The sequence below is a fragment of the Lemur catta genome, chromosome 3 (assembly GCF_020740605.2).
Source record: "Lemur catta isolate mLemCat1 chromosome 3, mLemCat1.pri, whole genome shotgun sequence".
NCBI classification, from domain to species: Eukaryota; Metazoa; Chordata; class Mammalia; order Primates; family Lemuridae; genus Lemur; species Lemur catta.
In genome coordinates, this window is record NC_059130.1 from 653,012 (window position 1) to 675,833 (window position 22,822).

Sequence of the window (22,822 nt, forward strand, 5' to 3'; positions counted from 1 at the left end):
CCATGGGAGAGTCCAAATCTCGAGGGCGTCTCGAGGAAATGTCTTGACCTTTTGGGACTCCTGGGAAAAGGAGATCCACATAAAACTTTGCTGCTATTGGACTGTGTTTCATTCTTCCGTGCTCTTAAAAATGGCCATGCGGGGGAATGATTAAATGTCACTGTCTTATTTAAACTCCCATGCGCAATCTATTTTTGTGTTTAAAGAGCGACACACGGGTTACATGCCCTACGAACCTACTAAAGGGAAACAGATGGTGCCACCTAAAGAGCTGAAGGCAAAACATGTGAGAAGTCAATGCATTAAATACTTTCAGAACAGAGTCAAGTACACTGGATGATTAAAAATTATTTTAAAAATGAAGAAAGGTAAGAGTAGTCTATAAATACTGTAGAATAAAATACTATACTATATTGAGCTGCAGCTTAACTATCTTATTTTTTTTTTAAAGGTTTGGTACCAGTTGATTTCATTTCCACTCAAGAAATATTAAGAAAGATGTGAATTTAAGGAATGCTCACGGAACAATACCAACTGTGAAAGTCAATACCCTACATCAGCACAAGAGAATGCCAAATGTCCCCGAATCAACAAAGATATTACTCTTCAAGGTTAAATGGTTTAAATTGATCAAATCAAGCATACAAGCAGAGATTGTGAAGTTTCAGACGCCTGTAGTTCTCAAACGTATCTTTCTTCCTTCATTACCTGTTTTGCATCAATCATATAGCTAATGTTAGATATTTTCTGATTATAGACTACTAGTTTCAGTGGATTCAAACAAGAACGTTTCATAAGATCTGAGTTGCCAAAGTTTGGCTCATTGTTATTCGTGGTGCACAACAGCTGATGTTCGGGAGAAGAGGTCAAATATTGTTTTTTCACAACGATGACGGGGAGTAGGATTATTTGGGCATGGCTGTCATTCTACTGGCTCTACTCTAGGAATAGCCAGAGAGAAGCAAAGACGGAGTGGCGAGAGACACAGATAGAGAAGAGGAGTCCTAGGGAGAAGCGGAGACAGAGGGGGCAGAGGGAAAGACAAAGAGGAAGGCAGAGACAGGGAGACAGTAAGGACAGAAAACGAGAGAGAAAGAGACGGTCTTGCTTACTGTCGGCTTTACTTCTCCTTGGGCACGGCTCTCCATGGTGTCTGTGAGATTTATATACCTGTACCATCAACTCTCTTTTTTAACCAACTTAGTTTGAACGGATAGGTGTCCCTTTCAAGGAAATAATTGAAAAATCAAATGTTTTTCCATTTATTGATTTGGGGAAATTAATTGTCCAATCTTAAAAATATTAACTACTTAAGAAGACAATTATGTGGAACTTACACACACACAGACACACGTACACACACAAACACACATACACCCATATGCTGTATACACATAATTTTAAAAATATATGTGATATACAATTAAAGGAAATATTGTGAATAGTATATATACATATATATGTGTGTACATACACATATACACAAACACACACAGGTGCATATATATTTTCCCCTCTGAGAAATGGAAAACATTGTGAGAGTCTCACGCCTCAATCTCACACCATGGTGATCATGTTTGCAAGCTCAGAGTCTTTAGTCCCTTGGCAGATGCTAAGATGTCAACACCAGCTGCCTCTGGCTTAACTCCTACCCCTCGATTTCTTACCCAGTTAGCTGTTGGTCTCCTAAAAGCCTGAAATATATGAACATGTGGCTCTAAGGATTTAGTGTGACTGAAAAGTATTGTATATGAGCCATAAATATTTATCCTCCTCCTTAATGATTTTGCAAACATGAAAGTAGCTCTGCTAACTCTCAGGTCTGACAAATAGCAATAAATACCTGTACTCAGGGTACTTAGCATTCATAGTTTATCAACAGGCTCTCCGTCAAACTGCTATTGGCCCCAAAACCACTAGGGTAAGGTAATAAGTCAATTGATAAACATAAATATTTTTCTCCTAGTCGACTTCACGGAATTTTGACACCCAAGAAACAAAATTAATTAATTCAATTCACTCACTCGTTTAATATTTATCGAACACCTTACATGTGTCAGGGCAGGGTACTCCAGCTAGCATAAGAAAGGAAAAGAGAATCAGGAGAGAAAAAGATTGAGAAAGTCCCAAATTAGAGACTTTTCTTTCTCCAAAAATAAGAGATTGATTGTGTCGCAGGTAAGCAGAAGGTTTACTCCACCAAAATCAAGACATAAAACATGTTCCCATACAATTCAACACACATTCTTTTTCACCTGCTCTGTGCCCATTAATCATAATGGTCTTGTGAGAAATACGTTGTAAATCCTTATTTTTGGAAAGCATATGTCACAGAGTTGCACATTCCATTCTGGTGATGAAGATGGAGAAATATGGGTTGGGTATTTTAAATTGAATCCTACTGTTGCGTGAATTATTTAACACATATTTGCTTTCCTCATAGTATGTACTTCCTGATGTGAAATTATCCAGATGACAAGGGCTGAGTCTTGTCACCTATCACAGAAGGGAGACGACTATGAACAGACTATAAAGCAGCAAGGATTGAGTGGCCTGGAAGACGTGCAGACCAATGGCTCTGGAGGTTCAGAGAGTGGATAAATTGCTCTGGGCCGTCAAGGAACACCAGGCATTTAGTATTTAGATTCGCTATTACAGGAGAGGGAGAATTTCAACAGATGGAGATATGAGTACGAGGTATTCCAGCCAAAGGGATGACAAGTAGAAATCCTACATGGAACAGAGAACAGTTGAATTTGCCCACAGACCAGCCACGTAGTTATCGTGGTCAATCTTAAACATTAGAAATTTGAACTTGATACTGTACACCTTGGGAATCAGTAAGGACTGGGTTAGGGGAAAGGCAGGTAGTGCTCACTGGTGTGTTGGTATCAGCTTGGGAAAGAGCTCTGCACTGGTCAGCACCTTTGCCCTGTCGTGAGTGAAGATGTAGAAGACATGCTTCCAGGAAAGGAGACAGAGGTTGGGAGCGATAACAACCCATGTCAGGTCACAAGAGCAGCTGACCGTAGTCCGAACCAGAATGGACCAGAATGGACCCACGACTTGCCCAGGGATCTGTACACTGCTGTCTCCAACCCTATCAGTTCAAGATGAGGCCAAGTTGGGAAAGGTACGATAGTATCTCTATTTTAGTGGTGAGAATGCTGAGAAGCACTCAGGGCAAGGGGCTTGTTCCAGCTCACACAAGTAAGCCAAACAGACGGGAACACAACCTGCAAGCACCAGTCCCCGGGGCACCTACGGCTCACCTTCTCCCACAGTGCTGGGGCCCTCCTCACCTCGTGATCTGGATAACCACGTTCCCTGGCACCCTCCCCTTGACGAGACCACTTTTAAAAACTGAGGAAATGTCAAAATTGGAGAAGAAGAACGTGGGCAACACGAAAGCGCTTTGTGTCTCTGTCCCTACGCTGACCCTTATTGACCCTCACTAAAAACAGCATGAACTCACAGTCGTTCTGCAGGAGCTTGTCCAGGGAATCACGCCACTGAAGGGCCTCCTCCGGCGAGGGTCTAGGTCAAGAACAAGGGAACAAAGAGGTTGGAGTGTGAGTAGAGAGCTAACCACATACACCAGCAATGACTGCTCCCTGCTTTTCTTAGATGGAAATAACAACCAACGATCCACCCACGGGACAAGCAAGTTCAAGTTATTTTCTTTCTAGCAGTTGGGTTTGATGAGCTGGGGTTTGCTTTCATACATCTACATTATTAACACATATCTTCATCTCGTTTTGAACAGTTTGGTTAGGTCTGTCCCTTGGTAGAAGTAGAGTCTATTTTTCATCAAGCTGTGTCTTGATATTGTTGTATATCCCACGACAGTGGTTCTAAGCGGGGTCTTTTTGCCAAATATCCCGTTACAGGAACTAAACTCATGCTCCCACCTCACCAGCGCTGCACGTGAACCACTTCATTTAATCAACAAAGGGCACTTGTTTTCACAGCCACGTCCCAAGGCCACCTCGTAAGGCTGGTGGAACATAGCAGGTACGGTGCTGCCTCGTGGTGGGAATGTGATCATAGCAAGTTTACATTTAAAAAAGCGTAGATGTGTTTTTCCTGCTCATATAGAAGAGGATTTTTTTAAAAAAAAAACTTACATTTCTGATAAAAAAAAGTGGTTAATATATCCTAAATAAGAATGTTGCACCCAAATGCTCAAGATGCTGACTCAGAAGGGGAAGGTAATAGCTAACATATAATTTCTCCTTGAGCTGCTTTTATTGTGACATTTATATACACAGAAACCCTGCAGCTATTTCATTTTAACCACCAATTTTCCTCTCATAGCAGAATGTGTCAAGCCAAGCAGGTGTCACCTGAGAAAAATGGCTGAGTGGGCTCTCCCCGGCTCACCCCGCCTGGGCCCTGGCATTATTCTGTGGGTTCTACACTCTCAAATCAAAACAGAATGACAAGGCATTTATTAGAATATTAAGGCCCGTGGAAATGTTTTTCCTAATTTGGGATTTCCTTAGTTCCTAAATTGCTTATCAGCTGTCTCCAGACAATCCAAAAAAAATTCCTATTTCTAGTTTTCATAAAATGATATTTTGGGAGTTTAAGTATTTAGATGAACAACTTTGGTTGATGAGATGATTCCTTGTTCTCCTTTTCATTTTGCTGTCCCAGGCTCAGATTCAGCCTGACTTTACTTATGTGGTAGGAGTCCAAGACGGCAGGAGGTTTTCTGGCTAAGGTATCGTGACTAATTCCTTCACTTCTCAACTGCAGCACGTGTACAGTTTGTGAGTCCTAATTGTATGATTTTTCGTAAAGTTTTCTGTTCACTCTTTGAAAGTTAAATTTGCCAAAAATGAGGATAACAAACCTGGTGAAATAATCTTACGTAATTTCCGTTTTCCTGGCTGGAAACAGGTATCATAGATTAAAAGCACATTAATTCCTCAGAAATTTATTTCTAACAAATGAACGACCTTCCCTCTCTTCCTTTTCCTCTGGAGAGTAGAAAGGAGCACAGGAACGACAAATGGAATGAACAGGGAATTGTAAGTGTGTCCCTATATTGTTCTGGTTCATTTTACTTCTAACCAGAAAAGCATCTATTTACTAGAGATCAATAATCCTTTCGGCTCTTCTGTATGACCTCCTATTGAGAACTGTCCCTACGTGCAGGTGACTCCATGCCTACAGGTCTAGCAGAAGGCTAACTCACGTTCTTCACTATGTGGGTCCATGTTTTGCACATGATAGACACCAACCAAGTCCCTCTGAATTGTTGACAGAAGCATCAGGATGTTAAATTACTGGACAAGAGAGACTGGCTCAGAGCAAGGGAAAGGGCTGGTTTACTCACAGGATCCCCTGATTTTATAAATATTTTCATAAAATGACATCACCTTCCTGCCCTCCTCTTCCTCTGGTTAGTACCAAGGTGCACAGGAAGGAGAGATGACATGCCCAGCTGCACCCGACTTAAACACATTCCCAGATCCAGTTTGTCTCAAATGGTCTCTTAGAACCAAACTAATAGTCAGTAGGAGCAGCACCTCACAGCCAAGATTAAATTCTTGAAAAGGACACCTGCAGAGCCTGCCTGGGGGTGACATGAATCCAAACTGATCTAAGGGCACAGGCAGGCAGGACTCGCCCCCCCCCAGCATGGAGCCCAGCGCTCCGATTGCCAGGCCAGGTGGTAACGGAGGTTCATCCTGTCCCAGTTCTCAGAATCGGCCAGCCCTCGTTTAGGCTGGCTTCACTGGAAACAAGATAAATGAGGATCTAAATGAGCAAGAAGAGCCCTGGTTTGCAAGGTCATAGCCGATCACAGGGGTGGGCATAGCCCCTGCATGCAGGTGAGCGGGGGAGGGAAGGAAGCCAGTTCAGATGAAAGTCAGAATAAAGATTTGTAGAGATGGTTAATCACGTGATCCATAATGCCTAGTGCGAATGCCACCTGGCCCCGGAAGTGACCGTCCCGGCTGGAAGTGCTCTCTCTCTCTGTCACTGGACCCTCACGTGGCAACGACACACTCACCATCTGAGTGGAGAGTTTCCCACTCTCCCCTGTCGTGTGGCGTATCCCACCCTGCACTAACTGTGTGTCAAATTAATAAGGACATGCAGGATGGCTCACTTTGCCCAGACTTAGCCTGGTGGATGGAAGAAAGCCACAAACAACCCAAAACTTAGATTTTAATGACTTTCCCACGAATCACTACCACAGCAGTTGGCAACTCCAGCACTAGCTCTCACCAGGCGATAGTGTTTTACCCTCTCTAAGCACCAGCAAATTGTTTCTTACTTATTTAACTTGTTTTGGTTTGGGTTTGGTTTGGTTTTTAATCTACACAGTGCCTGGCACATATTTAAACATACTTGATAATGTTCTCGCATGTTCTTGCTCTTGACAAGGAAAATAAAATTCGAGCTATTTATTGGCATCCGTAGGTGCCTGCTCTGGCCTGCTGTCCTATGGAGCAGTGTTGTCTGCCCATGACCATCTCCAGCCACCCGGACGCCGGGGATGGGGATACAGATTTAAAGAAAACAAAACGAAGACCTGCCACTTTCTGATGTCCACATGTGGACCAGAAATTGTATGTACACCTTTAGTCTTCATAACAAGGCTCACTCTGCAGTCACCCGGGTAAGAGTGGGTGTAGGACGGCATTCTGTCCTTCTTCACCAGCAGACCGGGCACTGTCTACGTGTGGACGTCATTCTTGAGTGTAAAGCCGCAAACACGACATCCAAAAAATGTAGCAAAAATTGCTGATGCAGGCAGGGGAAAAAAAGGACGTTTAGAATATAAAGTAAACTATAAGAATATCTATGTCAGCTCCTGGCATTTTGCAATTGACTATGTTATAATCCTTGGTAACAGTTACCGCAGACTGAACTTATGTGGGCGACTAATTGTGTTTATTGTTTGTCGGGAGGACCTGCAGCAGAGCCTTGGGGAACGGTCCCGTCCAGAGGGTGGACGGCAGTGGGAGCCTCTAGAGAGAGAGAAGACGGGGACACCCAGGGTGAGAAGCTAAGGAAGAGAGTTGTAAGAGGGGGGCAACCGGTGAGCAGCCGAATGCTGCAGACAAGTGGAAGACCAGGCCTTGGAGACAACAGCGTCAGTGAGGGGGTGAGGTTTAAACCCCATAGGAAAGAGAGAAAATAAATACTGGAGGCAGTGAGTACAGACTTCTAAAATCAGCCAGTGAAAGTAAGAGAAAGGTAAGGGAGCAGAAGGGGTGGAGGGCACGAGAGTGTTTTTCAGAGTGGAAATGGTGCTTGTTTGTTCCTAGGGAATGAAGGTCCAGAGGAAGAAAGAGGAATTAAGAATACTAACGTGGCAACAGAAGCTGGCTTTGGGGGGTACGGATATAGCCAGCTTTTTTTCTATTTTTCTCAGTGGTCCATTTTTTTTTCCAAGGAGAATTTAAAAATATATTAAAACATTTTAAAAAGCTTTTTAAAAATGGCATTCTACTGAGGTCAGTCGCCCAAAGAAGATGAGAGGAGCTAAAAATACTTTCAGTCGAGAGGATTATTTTTTCTTCTGAGAGGAAAACATGGGTAAAAAACATAGAGAATTTTTAAAGGCGAGGGAAGAGAGCTGACGGAGCTTGAGCAGAACACAAGCGTTTGCAGGAGGAGGGGTCTGTGGGTTTCGAAGAGGGTGGGAAACTGATTTAGCGGTTGCTGTTGCAAATGCAATAGAGATGCAGGTATTCTCCAGGGATAGGAAGGATTTTTTTTTTTTTTCCAAAACAATTCAAACTTCTGGAGGAAGAAAGGGGGCAGAAAACAAAAGAAGCAAATAATTCAATAAATGCTCAGCCCCAGGTTTTCTTCCAAAACCGCTGTTCTCCGAGTCCCTGTTAGCCCTTCAAGTGGGACATTGCAGCAGAGATTCAAAGCAGGAAACGCAGCACTGTATTTTTAAAGTTAATGCCAACAGATCAATAATGACCACCTTGTTTACTTCAAAATAGACTTTTTGATCTGTCGCTGCTCTGAAATGAGGTTCCTACTCTCCCCTGGCGCTGGCTGCAGCCTTCTGGTTGAATTCACGTCTCCTTTTTAAATGCAGAAAACTCAATTATGCCTCACTTTGGGTTTGAGATCACTTTGAAGTAATAAAAAAAAAAGGAGAATGGAAATATCCACTTAAATGGAAAAAGATTTTTAAAAGAAAAAGAATAACCCCTCTCACTCGTTCCCAACCAGTTCAGCTATATTAAGTTGAAGGTCATTTGGACAGAAGACAAGTCGGCCAATTTATACAAATCTTAAATTGAAAAAGGAGAAGTGGAGGTTCCAGGGGACGCCTGTATTTTTGCCACAGTTCTGTGACAGCCTCAGGGAGCAGAGGGAAGGAGTTTGGATGAAGACATTTGTCTTTTCTTCCTCCCACTTCTCTTCCCTGACTGTCACGGGTGTCTCTGTTTCAAAGGGAAGCTGGGGTGTATGTGCCCAGCGATGGTCCCCACAGCTAGCGGGACGGGGACACACGGGGGACGCTGTGAGTGGTGTCACTGAGTTAAAGCAGGGCCCGTGTGCATTGCTGGAGCTACATTCACTGCCGTAACATAGCGATCGACTCTTTATATTTATGGTTCCCCGTGATGCCCAAACTGACAGGAGTGGGAGGAGGCGGGCAAGGGAGGGAGCACTGCAGACACCCAATAGTAATATTAATTGACGAATTGGGGAAATGCTCGGTATGCATTTAAATAGAAATAGCTAGTCAGGTGTTCATGCCTCACTGAGGTTAAAGGTCTTTGGTTCCTCAGCTGCACCTCGACAGGACACTGCCTTGAAGAAGAAGCTCTCGGGCTTAACCTGTCTGCCCTCCTCATCCTCAGCAGCCTCCTGAGGGAGATGTCTCCCGTGCCGAGGGGACAGCCCGGGTGGGTCCTCCGCCCGTGAGCATCCGCTCGTCACTAACCGGACCAGAACGGTCACCTGGCCCAGGCAGCAGGTGAACAGGTATCGTGACCACACTCACAGGTGGTGAATAACTGAGGAGGTGGCTGGTGTCACTTTATAAATCACGGTCTCTCTCTCCATAGAGAAGGCAGGACCCTATCTTTTATTTTTTAAATATTCTGACAGTATTCAATACTATGCTTCAGACGTGAGATAGTAAAACACAAAATGCTTATTTACAAACCCACTCTCTGAGGGCCCTTATGACCCTTAATGAGGAATCGAAGCGGGTGGTTGTGCGGATGAGGGATGGTGCTAGACAGTGGGGGACAGCTGTCCTCTGGAGGAAAATGGGTGGAATCCGTGCTCATGACTCACTTCTGGGTCTTGGCTGGTCTCTCCGGCTTCTCGTTGTACGGGATGACCAGGTCCACGGCCGAGTCTGGCTTCTGGAGCAGAATTCCCAACTTGATCTTAATCTCCTTGGCCCTGCGAGGAGAGACATGAGGGGGAACGAGGACACCACGTGAGCACACAGATCTAAAAAAAAGATCTTCCTACGTCAGAAAAACAAAAGTGAACAGAATCCCATTTCGCTTCTTGCATTTTTGTTGTGGCAGAAAGAATGCTAATGCAGAAATCGAGACACACGAGTTCTAATAATTAGCAGTCACCAAGCTTTTATTATGTCTCTAGTTAATTTGCATGATCTCATTTTAATCTTAATTATGGTTTTGCATGTATTCTCTCATTTTATAGGTGGTAGATACCATAGTGTTGTTTCCATTTTGCAGGTGAGGAAACTGAGTGGCAGGGGGTTTGAATAAGTCACTTAACATAACCCGGCCAGCACGCGGGGGTGACGGGCACTGAGCCCAGCTGCCCGGTGCCCGCTGCCCGGTGCCCGAGCTCACGGTGGAATTGCTCACTGCTCACTGCTCACCGCCAGCCTTCTAGGGGCTCCCAGCCCCGCCACTAATTAGACGTATGACATTTAAAAAAATGATCTTTTTTTTTACTGCCAGACCTCTCAGTTTCCTCATCTGTAAAATGACGGAGTTAATCTAGATATTTTCTTGAGCCATTTCCAGCTATAAAATTAAATCATTCTGCTCGATGATTTATTTCTCTGTAAAGTTTCTTTTCCAAACTCTTGCCCATCTCTCCCTACGGCTGTTGGAGTATCTCACCTACGGCGAGCCCTCGGAAGGTGAGCGTCGATCGACAAAGGACTGACTGTGGCAGCGTTTACTGTTTCTTTGCATCTTCAGCATTTTAGGGGGTGCGTGTGGTCAGAATTCTGGGTGTTCCTCCATCTAGGAAGCACCTGTTTTCATGCTCAGTGTTAAGCTAAAAATCAAGCACGAGGCAAATCTTAAACATCAATCCAGAGGACAAGCTCTTGTACATTGGGAGATCTAAAAAGCTGTCCTTTCCTGTCACCTTGGCACTTGGCATACGATTTTATGATAGGGTTTATCATAGTGTATTGTGGGTGTTGATTTATGTGTCCTTTCTCCCAGCCGGATAGGAGAATTCTTTGAGAGTAGGAATTTAGTCTTCAATACCTTTTAGCCAACGTGCCTAGTACAGTGCCTGACAACACAGCAAACATTCAAAAATATTTTAACCAACACCACATGCATTCACCATTAAATTGGAACTAATGGATCAACACTTATGTGCACGTATGAAAATGACAGTCATCGGACATCAAGCAAGTGGGAGGGGGAGGAGGGGATGGGTAAATTCACACCTAACGGGCACAGTGCACACTTATAACTTTCACTCAGATGGTACAAAAGCAATTTGTGTCACCAAGACATTTGTACCCCCATAATATTCTGAACTAAAAAAATTTTAAAAATATTTTCCAAAGTAAAATAAAAATATCTTGATTTTATTCCTCACGAATCTGCTAACACATACTCCCAGTCAACGCTAATCCTAACCAAAGTCTTAAAGAGCTATGCTAGGCTGCATGTCGTGGCCAGGTAGGATTTTACTACTGTAAATCCACTTTCCCCATTTATTCACGGTGAGACAGTGATGAGGCAATTAAAGTAAATAAAATGCCAATTATGGATATTAAGGAGAAAAACGTAAGGAAACCTGCAGTCACTTACAAAAACCCTATAAATATCTCATTGTCCTAACATATTTCCTTTTAGGCTGGTAAATATGGTTTTGAAACTATTATGATTTAGGATTATTCACATCTACAATGTCTTTTCCTTCCATTTCTTTCTGCTTTCACCCTTTCCCCGGGATCCTCTCGCTGCCTGACGCCAGCTCAGTCCCCAAGCTTCACCAGCTCAGCCAGGAGCAGCATCACGGCCGGAGCGGGGCCGGTCGTGCTGAGGGAGCTTATGTGACACAGGGACTGAGAACAAGTGTTGCTTTAGCTCCAGGCTTCCTGTGTTACCTAAATTATCTAACATTCCGGATTCTTTTGCCTAGAAATTGGGGCTGACAAAATAGTCCATACCAGGACTTTTTGAGACGATTAAATATGCTAATGAATGTGAGTCACTTAGCACCGCATTCGACATATAATTCCGCTTCTTCAAGGTCAGCTCCAACTGCATAATCAGTTTCCCACCAGCAGCCCATGTTCCCCGGCTTCGAGCACCAAATCGAAACATCCAAAAAATTCCCCACAAGTTACTAAAGAATTACTACACCCACCGCTTTCCATATTCTGCCTCTGGAGACAAGAACTGCCAATTTTATATTTATCTGGAATAGGGAGGAAACATTAAGGGGAAAATGCATGCAGTATTTGTGGCTCCCCTCTGCTGGCTAACGTACAGCACTACAGTCCGAGATGCACCGTCCGTCTTTGCCATCGAGACACTCGGTCTTACCTGGCCTGAATGCCTGTCCTCCTGGCTCTAGATGTCCCTCGAGTCCCTCGTCTAAGGGACATGCACGCAGTCACTGTTTCCAGTTTCAACTTCGACCCAATAGTCCACTCATCCGTATGTGGACAACAATTATCTAATGAACGTCTCTCATGTCTAGTTTTGTTGTTTGGTTGATTCTTCAGGTTTTTGTTTTGTTTATTTTTTCCCCCATCTCAACTTCTGTTTCTTTTTCCCTTCTCTCTTTTGCTCCACTGGAGCCTTTCCCTTTTGTAAAAGGCAGGAAAATGTGTGTGTTTGGATTGCCTGGTGCGAGAGTCATGGCTGGACATTTAGGGATAATCGGAACAAAGGAGTTGGATGTTTTTAAAGAGAAGTATTCATTAAGTCATTCATTAATTCCTTCCTTCTTGGCTCGTTGATCACGTCCGCTGTGTCGGGCAGTTCACAGCAAACACAGGAAGGCTCACAGGGTTTGCTCCTTGGTTCCCAGGTGCTCGTGGCCTAGCGAGGGCTTAGACCTGGCAGTAGTCACAGGCAGCTGCTCCAGGAGAGACACACAGAGAGCAGCAGAGCACTGGGGGGTCCCCGTGTCCACAGAGCGAGTGGGGACTTCGCAGGGGAGGTAAAGGTGGAACCAGAGAACGCGCAGCCGTCAGCCGGGTGGGCGAGAGGGCAACGGGCCTTCCGGGCAGGGAGGTCAGTGTGTGTCTGTCATTTCAAGGGACGCAAAGTCGTCTGCACTGCGAGAGTGTGAACCGTGACCAGGTGCTGCCGGCTCGCTGGCCTCCCCTACAGGGACAGGGACGGAGGGCAGAGCGGCCTGTACAGGGCCCAGCTTGCGGCAGATTTAGTATGAAAACGAGAAAGAGGGAAAACTATTGACAAGCGCTTTCGAAGACTGTCCCTATGTAAAGAGGCGGCCTCCCATCTCGTGAGCCGAGCGTGTCTCAGCTTTTCTTCTACTATTTCGGGAGGGATTGTGCCATAAACACACTGCTTCTAAATGGGGGTCAAATCCTCAAGACGTCCCGCAAAAGCCTTTGAAAACCAGAACGACTCAGAACCCTGGTACTGTTTTATCTACATCGCTGCTTAAGCAGGTGTGTGTGTGATCTAGAAACCAACCACTGTTTCTGTCGCTGCCTACGGAAAATCGTGTCCACTTCCTCAGCGCAGACAGACGTACCCGGACGTCAGGTGACTCCTTCCCTCGTGTTGGCCCCGGGGACATAAGGGACAAAGGAGGCTCAGTGCCTTGAAACACACGTCTTCCTACCGGCTTCAGCTTCCGCTAGGGATACGGTCAAGTATAGAAGATTAAAAACTAGAGACTATAGAAAAGTCGGGAAGTGCCTGAGACTTAATTACGAGACCAGAGAACGAATAATAATTATTGCATGTCTGCACCCACAGCAGTAACAGCTTAAAGGCCAAACCACTTCAAACGCTGCACTTTTTTCACAAGACTAAACAACGTTAGATTTGTTTTTCTCCTCAAGGGTTCCTGGAATATCATTCCATCCGCTTGCCCGCCATAGCCCCACACACATAAATATCGGAATGAAGCAAACCAAGTGGAAAATCAAACAAAACAATAACGCAAATGTACCAAACTATTTTCCTCTTTAAAGATAAACTCGAATGCATCTGATATTAATTTAATGCCAAAAACAACTTTATCCAGAGAAGAAAACTTTCTAATTGGTTCATGATTCCAGACTCAGTTTCCGATTCTGACTGCACACGAGGCATTTCTTCCTGGCTGTATCACACTGATGCTCGTTAACGAGAAACTATTTTTATCTCTTCTCATCTACCCCCTCCTCTTGTTACCCTTTGTTTTAGAAAGAAAAACTTGTTTTGAAACAAAATCAATTGGAAATGCCTGGATGAAAGTTTAATTAAAGGTTCAGAGGAAGATAATTCTTTGTCTCGATGACTCACACTGGTGATTTCAAACTGAAAAGGGTTGAATAATTCTAGGCTTGTGCAAGTAGAAATCTGCTCCTCGTGTGGATATGCTGGCTCGGAATCAAAATTCAAAAGGCCACGGGCCCCCTCAGTCCTTCCTGCTAAGGGGTGAATTGAGAGAAAGTTACTCCCTTAAGGCGCGGAAGTGTGGAAAAATAGCACACGCCATCACTAAAAACAGAAACATTGTTGAATTTTGAGAACTACAATCATATTCAAGCAGAATTTATTAAGAACCAACTATATATTAAGTCCTAGACAAGGGTTACAAAGATGTTCCTTGCCTTAGAGACACTTGGGACAACTGAATATAGGACACAGACAGGTAAACTATATGGTAGATATTTTTCCAGTCATTGATAAAAGGGGGTGGGATTCAATAATAAAAGAACGTAGGCCCTAAGCTCAAGACGCTCCAGTGTGTATCAGTGTGATAATATTTAGACAGTGCAACAGAGCCACTGTATACTCTGCCAGCTGCCCCTGCTACATGCTCAGAGCTCTCTCTATCCTTCTGTCGTGGCACTGACCAGTTTGCATTTACATCTCTGTACATGTGTGTGTATTTGAGCATTGTCCATCTCTCCCGTTAGAGTGCCAGGTCCCCAAGAGCAGGGTGAATTTCTGTTTTGTTCACAGTTAAAGCCTCAGCACCTAGCCCAGGGCCTGGCACTTAGTAGGCACTCAATAAATATTTGCTATATAAATTGATGAATGAACAAATGAATGAAAGAACCGAATTGCAATTTGGGGTGGGGTAGGTGAACTATGGGGGTGTGGCACAGACCAAGCCATTGAAGACTAGGATGTCTCTAATTTGGTTAACTGGTAACACGGTTAAATGGCTATAAGGGCTATAAAGTAAATGAATTCAATTTCTGTCCTTTAAAAAAGTTGACCATGGACCAGGGGGCTCCCACAGATCATGTATTTGATTCCTCAAACCGTATAGGATGTTCTCTGATGAGAAGAGGCAGGGAGGGTGACTGCAATCATTAGCAATCTGAAAATAATCAATCATGAGACCATAATTTATCAGGACTTAAAAAACAAAACAAACAAACAAAAAAAAACAGACGGGCTGGCGAGGTAACTCACGCCTGTAATCCCAGCACTTTGGGAGGCCGAGTCAGAAGGATCACTTGAAGCCAGGAGTTCAAGATGAGCCTGGGCAACATAGTGAGAGCCTTTCTCTACAAACAAATTTAAAATTAGCCAGGCGAGGTAATACATGCCTGTAGTCCAGCTACGTAGGAGGCTGAGGCAGGAGGATGGCTTGAGCCCAGGAGTTGGAGGCTACGGTGAGTTATGATCGTGCCACTGCACTGCAGCCTGGGCAACAGAGTGACACGCTGCCAAACAAAAACAAAAACAAAAACAAAAACAAAAACACAGAAGTAGCCCTGAGGCACAGACCAGTCTTGTGGCTGAAAGACTTTCGACAACTCTAGGCAGGTTTCCTTGTAGTCTCCAGACATATGTCGGGAACGGTCAAGAAGAAAGAAATGATGGAGGAAAGTTGAGACTCGTTAGGTCGGGTTTTTACACCACGTTTCTGGAAGAGATATCCCAACATGGGACACCCCAGTTTAGATTCAATCCGATTCACGTCTGCGTGGCAGCTGCCCCTGCTGGCCGTGGGCAGGCATGAGCATTAGAGAAGAAGTAACTAAGAGCACGTCTGTTCCAGGCTGTTCCCTTTGGAAGAAACACTAGGAAGCTTGTTCCCATATGCGTCAGAAGGACATGTTTTGGGTTCCTAAAAATGCAACAAATACCCAGGAAAAATAAATACAAATTTCTAAAACACTTGTTAGCGACCTGTCTTCCCAGCTGGAGAGCCTGGCGTCAGCCGGATCTGAGACCCCGGGGGAGACGTAAGCTCCTGGGAGCTGGTGGGCAGAGCCGTGACCCTGGTAGACAGAACCGAGCAAACACTGACAGACAGCAGAGCCCTGAGGGAGAGTGTGACCGCGCTGGACCCATCGAGAGGGAGATTCATTTGGTCGAAGAACGGAAAAGCCTTGCTGGCTACTCATTTAAAACTTGACATCATTGGAGTTCATTACTCATAGATGGATCACGGGAGACAAAGGATAATACTTGATCTTGAAAACCCTCAGTGGAATATAAGGAAATATTGGTGGAGATTCAGGTCAATTCTGGAATTGAAATTCTCCACTTGCCAGGATCCTCTGAACACGGCCCCTTAAAATCAAGATTGACTCTCAACAGCAAGGAAAAGGCCGTGCCGGGTCATTTTGGTGGAGAAAGAATTTATTACATTGGCGTCTATCCTTTTTCTAAATTAACCTACTTTAGTTTGAACTAAAGAAAATCTACTCATTGCTTGTGCTTTAACAAAATATGGAAGAGTCATCTGGCAATGCAGTGTGATACCGTGTTAAAATAAATAGACCTATTTTCTTACCTGATTTATATAATTAATATGTGATATATTACAGAAAATGACTTTATGGTTAGTTAATATGCAATATTCCTGAGTGGTCCAAATGATAAAAAGGTGAAAAAGTTGCTGAAGAACATATGATACCATTGTTACTAACGTGTTATGACTTCAGAAACGACAGTTCTGTTTCCAAACACAAGTGAATCATTTCCTGGTTGTTTTAGGCTTTCAGTCTTATTAGTGATTGATGACATAACAAACCATTTCAGATCATAAGATAGCTGAAAAGACGGAATTGACAATGTCATTTGGTCAAATGGGTTCATAGAAAGCACATTTATCTATTATAACCTTCCAACTCCTGCTCTGTTCTAATTTTTCCCTTCAGTAAATTACCTTAGTGACACCTATTTCCATTTTGCTGTTCTAGCTCTTACCTCAGCTGCCCCAGATAAACTCATAGGCAACCTGTGGTCGAAGACCAGGGTGTCCACCAGGGTCCTTGTTTAAATAAGCTGACTTTGTGTCATAGGACTAAGGCCAGAAAAGCCTGGCCTTGTGTAGCTTCTCCTTTTACTCATTTATTTATTCAACAAATTTAAAATATGTTTATTGAATGCCTACCACGTGCCATACACTATGACATGTTCTGAAGTCCCCTCTGAAACAAAAAGACAGGGTCCTCTCATGGAGCTTATATTTTAGCTGGGCAAGACAGACACAAGAAATAAGAAACATTGGAATGTAAAATTTTAGCTGGTTGTAATTGCTACAGTGTGACATTATGTATGTAGCAGTTGATTTCAGCGACTTGCCCTGAGCAGGAATTCCCATCTCAACAGTGGTCAGCAAGTTTTTAGGAAGCCTGTGCCCCACAGGTGGCTGCTACAGGTGCCTTGGCTACCCTGACCTAGATCAATAGCACGTGCGTTGCCAATTAGCAGAACGTGTGGTTATTTATTAGATAATGGGCTCTCTTTGGTCACAATAGTAATATTCAAGTTATTTGGAATGAGGACATTACTGTGGAAACCCCCACCAATTCCATAGAAAGTTTCAAGAATGTACTGAGCTCTTCACCCTTAGAGATGGCACCTACGGCTTGGCCCCTGCATGGTCAAATATGCTGCCATTGATCCTGAGATTTCTCGCTGCCTGTACCTGCTACAAGGGTATCAGAATCCCACCTCAAAATATTATTGTATCTGAGGAAACCTTTCATACGGGTGTAGCTAGAGCATAAAGAACTGGGACTTTATTGAGATTACAGAATAAGCTATGTAAACATTTTACATCAGCTTATAAGTAGGTATTTGTCCAAAAAGTGTGGCACAATTGGTGTTCCTTATGTCTGTGGTGTTCTTGCTTTCATAAACTGATAGCAAAGTTGGGGAGAAATAACTGTCACCTGCCACTCACCATGAATGGCTACAGTTATCCACCAAAAAGAACCCAAGAGTTGGACATGAACAAATTAACTTAGGCTAGTTTTCACACTCACTATCTAAGTAACTTTATGCCAGTTATATATCTCTGGGCCTCAGTTCCACCACCTGCAAAATGAGGGTAACATTAGTACCCGCTATGAAAAGTTTCTGCGAGGACTGCAGGAGATAACGCATGTGAAAGTTAGCACAATGCCCGGACACACACGGCATGCAGTCATGTTGGCTGATACTGTTATTGTTACCATCATCACCACTTCTGCTTATTTAACACTCATACCACCTAGTATTACAGTTTGTAGCAATTTCCTTTAACTTCTGGGATATTAATATTCAATATCTTCACAATGTCAGATTAGGCTGGGCGCGGTGGCTCACGCCTGTAATCTTAGCGTTCTGAGAGGCTGAGGCTGGAGGATCACTTGAGGTCAGAAGTTTGAGACCTGCCTGAGCAAAAATGAAACTCTGTGTCTACTAAAAATAGAAAAAATTAGCCGGGCCTGGTGGTGTGCACCTGTAGTCCCAGCTACTCGGGAGGCTGAGGCAGGAGGATCGCTTAAGCTCAGGAGTTTGAGGTTGTTGTGAGCTAGGCTGACGCCACGGCACTCTAGCCCGGGTGACAGAGTGAGACTCTGTCTCAAACAAACAACAACAACAAAAAAAAATATGTCAGATTAAAAAAAATACATAAACCAAAAAATCCAATAAAGTATTCAATTTATTAAGCTCATTTTCTCTTGGCTGGATGAATGGATGATGGATGCTGTGTCTTAAACATTACTGGTAAAGTAACAAAGATACTAATGTGAGAGAATTAGGAAAAGTCAGAAGCAGTTCCTGGTGATTCCACACTGGGGAAGGTAGAAGGAAAGCTCGGCATCCAAAGCCAGGAAGATATTGGACTACAAAGCAGTAATCAAGAAAAGAAAGTAAGGCCCTGGCTCACTTCAGGGCAGTGTGGAAAGGGTTATCTTTGCAGTGCCCTTGTTTGCTCTCTGTTATTCAAATGCAGACTGGAGTTGGGTAGATCGGTAGAGCCTGAACCTACCTGTTGATGCATCCTCTTCCTCGGTCACGTGGAGGAGAAACACTTTGCCTCCCCAGCTCCCTGATATGTCCCGTATGAGGTCACCAGACTTTCACTTACTCATACAATCCCTGAATCTAGGTGAACTGACTCCCCGCATTACCCCTCTTCACAGCAAACAGATAGAAAACAGGTGATTTGTAGTAACTCAAAGATAATAACAATGATTTATATACACTTTGATTTATTGAGATGTTGATTTATGTTTTCCTCTACATATAGTTTTTCTTCTTAGTTTAAAGATGATAGCCACCTGTCTTACCTCTGAGGGAGCTGTCTTGCAAAGCCGAAAGCAGTAATTGAGGGTGTATGGTAGAATCCCCATGTTGGCCTTTGGTTTCCAATACTCTAAACTCCCCGAGGAGATATGAGGCTTGTTCCCAGAAGGTAGGACTGAGAGACCACAGCTTTTGATGAATGGTAAAGAAAAGAAACAAATAGGCAAAAGAAAGAGAAGTCCTGAGACAATGTCAGAGGACTGGGAGTTAGGGCTTTGTAACTAATCAAACCCTCATCCTTCCCTGCCACATACGCCTTTGCACAGTCCAGGGAGACAGCAGGACCACAGACGTAGACAAATACATGGTGCCAATAATGAGACTTGACCCTAAGATGATATCCAGAGCCAAGCAAGGAGTCCTGGCTGCAAGGGATTACGAAACTTCAAACAAAAAACAAAAACAATGATGCATTTATGAAGTATTCAATAGTCACCCATCTGTAAGTACACGTTCCCTTTGCCCCCCCAAAAAAAAGATTGCTTTAATTAAAACAGGAAGTGTTCAGGAAAATTTACTGATCCTAGTGGTGATGAAACCATGGAAATAGTGAACGATAAATGTGGCAAAGTTTCCATCACTGAAGAAAAGACATCAAGAAAATATTAGAAACCAGCTGTTTTGGATAATGAAGTCATATGACCACCTGGATCTGTCCAAGAGATATGATAAGAGACTTTCCAGATCCTTATTCCTTTATTACAGTCACAAGTAACATGTCGAATTCTGTTAAATATCTTCCCTGCGCTTTGCAGAGAAAATGTCCAACTTCTAACTGTGTTAAAAAATTCTTTCTCAGGTTATATAACTGGAAGAGTTTGTAAAGCAAATAGGATACATGTTAAAAAGTCTGTTACTAGAGAAGAAGTCGAGGACGTTGAGCTCTTACTTAGAAAATCCAAATAATATCAAAACTAAGCTTTTTTTTTTTTTTTTTTCTGAAAACAAGAGACGGAATAGCACAGCGATAAAGGGCATGAATATTGGAGCCAAACCGCCCGGATTCATCTTACTATACACGTGACTTTTGGCAAGTTTTTAAACCTCACCTTGCCTTAGTTTTCTCATCTGTAAAATGGTGAGAATAATGGTGCCCAGATCACGGCACCGTGATGATTTAATGAGCTACTGTATGTGAAGCGTATTAGTGCCCTGCTAATAAAAGTAGGTAGAAGCGTTAGGCTTTATTACTTATTTGCAGAAATTCCTGCGCCAAGGAAGGAAAATTCCTACATTGACAGAAAAAAAATGCAGCTCTCAACACAGAACCTCACACAGAGTCTAACAGTTGGAAATGGGGGGGGGAACAGTGCAACACTGTAGCATTTGGGTGATATTGAACAGGTTATTTGAGTTCTGTTTTCTTCTGCCAAAACAAAAAGAAAAGGAAGAGAGAGGAAGGAAACCAGTTTAGGGCTAAAACCTCTACCATGCCCTCCGGCTATGACGAACGATGTCAAGACGATCGCGCAGCATCTTAGCCTGTAAACGGGACAGCCAAGGACCCGAGACGTCCGATGACTCGTGGGTGACACCACGTGTCCCTGTGTACGCGATCCTTCCTCCCAACGTCCCAGTCGTATCTGTCACTATAACACTCTCCGGTGCTCACAGTTGATGAACTGCCTGATTCATAGGAGACGGTCTTCTTCGTTCCCAGTGTCGCAAATGTTCTTTTTCCTAGAAAATTCTTTTAAATGTGCCTTTCTTCTCCGTGCCTAATGTGCCACTTTGCCCCAGGCCTGAGTTACCGGGAAGTCCCACCTTCCGTCCCCCCTTCTCACTCCAGCACCGTCCGCGCCCAGCGCCGGGCCGGGGACAGTTTCCTGCTTGTCAACAGCAACGTCCACCCCAGGGGACAAACGCGCGCTCCGTGCTGACCGGGTGAGTTAGCACAGAGCCGGGCAGCCCTGCGGGGCGAGGAGGCGGCCACGTATCTGTCCCTGAAACATGTTATGAAGGTGTCACCGGACCCCCCCCCCCCGCAGCACGCGTGCCGCGCCAACTCCTCGCGTCACTGCCAAGACCACGCCTAACAAAACTTCTGGTTTCGGGCTTGGAAATCAACCAATCAGAGCGCACCTGCACTGGCCAATCAGAGTTCAATTACACCAACCAATCAGAGCTCGCCTGCACTGGCCAATCAGAGTTCAATTACACCAACCAATCAGAGTGCACCTGTACTGGCCAATCAGAGCTCAGTTACATCAACCAATCAGAGCTCGCCTGTACTGGCCAATCAGAGCTCAGTTACACCAACCAATCAGCTCACCTGTACTGGCCAATCAGAGCTCAAGTACACCAACCAATCAGAGCTCGCCTGCACCAGCCAATCAGAGCTCAGTTATGCAAACCAGTCAGAGCTTGCCTGCACTGGCCAATCAGAGGTCAGTTACACCAACCAATCAGAGGGCACCTGTAGTGGCCAATCAGAGCTCAGTTATGCCAACCAATCAGAGTGCACCTATAGTGGCCAATCAGAGCTCAGTTAGCCAACCAATCAGAGTGCACCTGTACTGGCCAATCAGAGCTCAGTTACATCAACCAATCAGAGCTCACCTGTACTGGCCAATTAGAGCTCAGTTACATCAACTAATCAGAACTCGCCTGCACTGGCCAATCAGAGCTCAGTTACACCAACCAATCAGAGCTCGCCTGCCCTGGCCAATTAGAGCTCAGTTACATCAACTAATCAGAGCTCGCCTGCACTGGTAAACCAGAGCTCAAGTACACCAACCAATCAGAGCTCGCCTGCACTGGCCAATCAGAGCTCAGTTACACCAGCCAATCAGACCACACCTGCACTGGCCAATCAGAGCTCAGTTATGCCAACCAATCAGAGTGCGCCTGTACTGGCCAATTAGAGCTCAGTTACATCAACCAATCAGAGCTCGCCTGCACTGGCCAATCAGAGCTCAAGTACACCAACCAATCAGAGCTCACCTGCACTGGCCAATCAGAGCTCAGTTATGCCAACCAATCAGAGTGCGCCTGTACTGGCCAATTAGAGCTCAGTTACACCAGCCAATCAGAGCGCACCTGCACTGGCCAATCAGAGCTCAGTTACATCAACCAATCAGGGCTCTGCTGTTTTGACCAATTAGAACCAAGCAAGTGTCAATACCTCATTTGCATAAACAGACGTGACTGTGACTGTGGGCCTGGCCGTTTGCTGTGAGATCTCCCTGCTCTGCCGGCTTCTCTGTGCTGTGTCCTGCCTGCCCTGCCTGCCCTGCCTGCCCTGCACGCGGATGCCTCTGTCTCCCCCGTTTGCAAACTATCGGTGGAATCCTCTGTTTCCTCCAACTTCCTTTTCAGAGAACCTTTGCTCGCACGTGCGGTGGTTCCCTGTTATCCACCACGGCGGTTCTCAGGCCGCGTGGGCACCTTTGTCACCTGAGGGTCTCAGACCGCGTGGGTGCCTTTGTCACCTGAGGATCTCAGACCGCGTGGGCGCCTTTGCCACCTGAGGGTCTCAGGCCGCGTGGGCGCCTTTGTCACCTGAGGGTCTCAGACCACGTGGGCGCCTTTGTCACCTGAGGGTCTCAGGCCGCGTGGGCGCCTTTGTCACCTGAGGGTCCGGTTAACACGCAGCCGGGCCGGGCCGCGTTTCCGGCCCAGGAGGTGCGGGGAGACTCGACGTCCCCAGTGCAGGACGCCCCTTTGAGCACCGCCATCCACCACAAATTTCAAACACCCCTTTCCGGCTTGTCGCGTGCTTTATGCGAACCTCATTTCCCATTGTTCCCCCAACCGTTTGCCCCCTGCCCCTTCCGGGTCCCTCTGTCTCCCGGGCACACCCCTGTCCCGCCACCTCCAGGCCGGTTACCACTCTCCTGACCCCCACG

At 44.9% G+C, this 22,822-nt stretch overlaps 1 protein-coding gene across 1 annotated transcript in view; it reads right to left on the bottom strand.

Annotated features, from left to right (window-relative positions):
* The window catches only part of RGS5 (regulator of G protein signaling 5), a 56,107-nt gene that overhangs the window by 13,867 nt on the left and 19,418 nt on the right, over positions 1–22,822 (bottom strand). Inside the window, exons 2-3 of the mRNA XM_045546596.1 lie at positions 9,295–9,405; positions 3,476–3,537 (exon numbers count right to left, since the gene is read on the bottom strand). Coding sequence (XP_045402552.1) covers positions 3,476–3,537; positions 9,295–9,405 — 173 coding nt within the window. The remainder of the gene's footprint in view (positions 1–3,475; positions 3,538–9,294; positions 9,406–22,822) is intronic.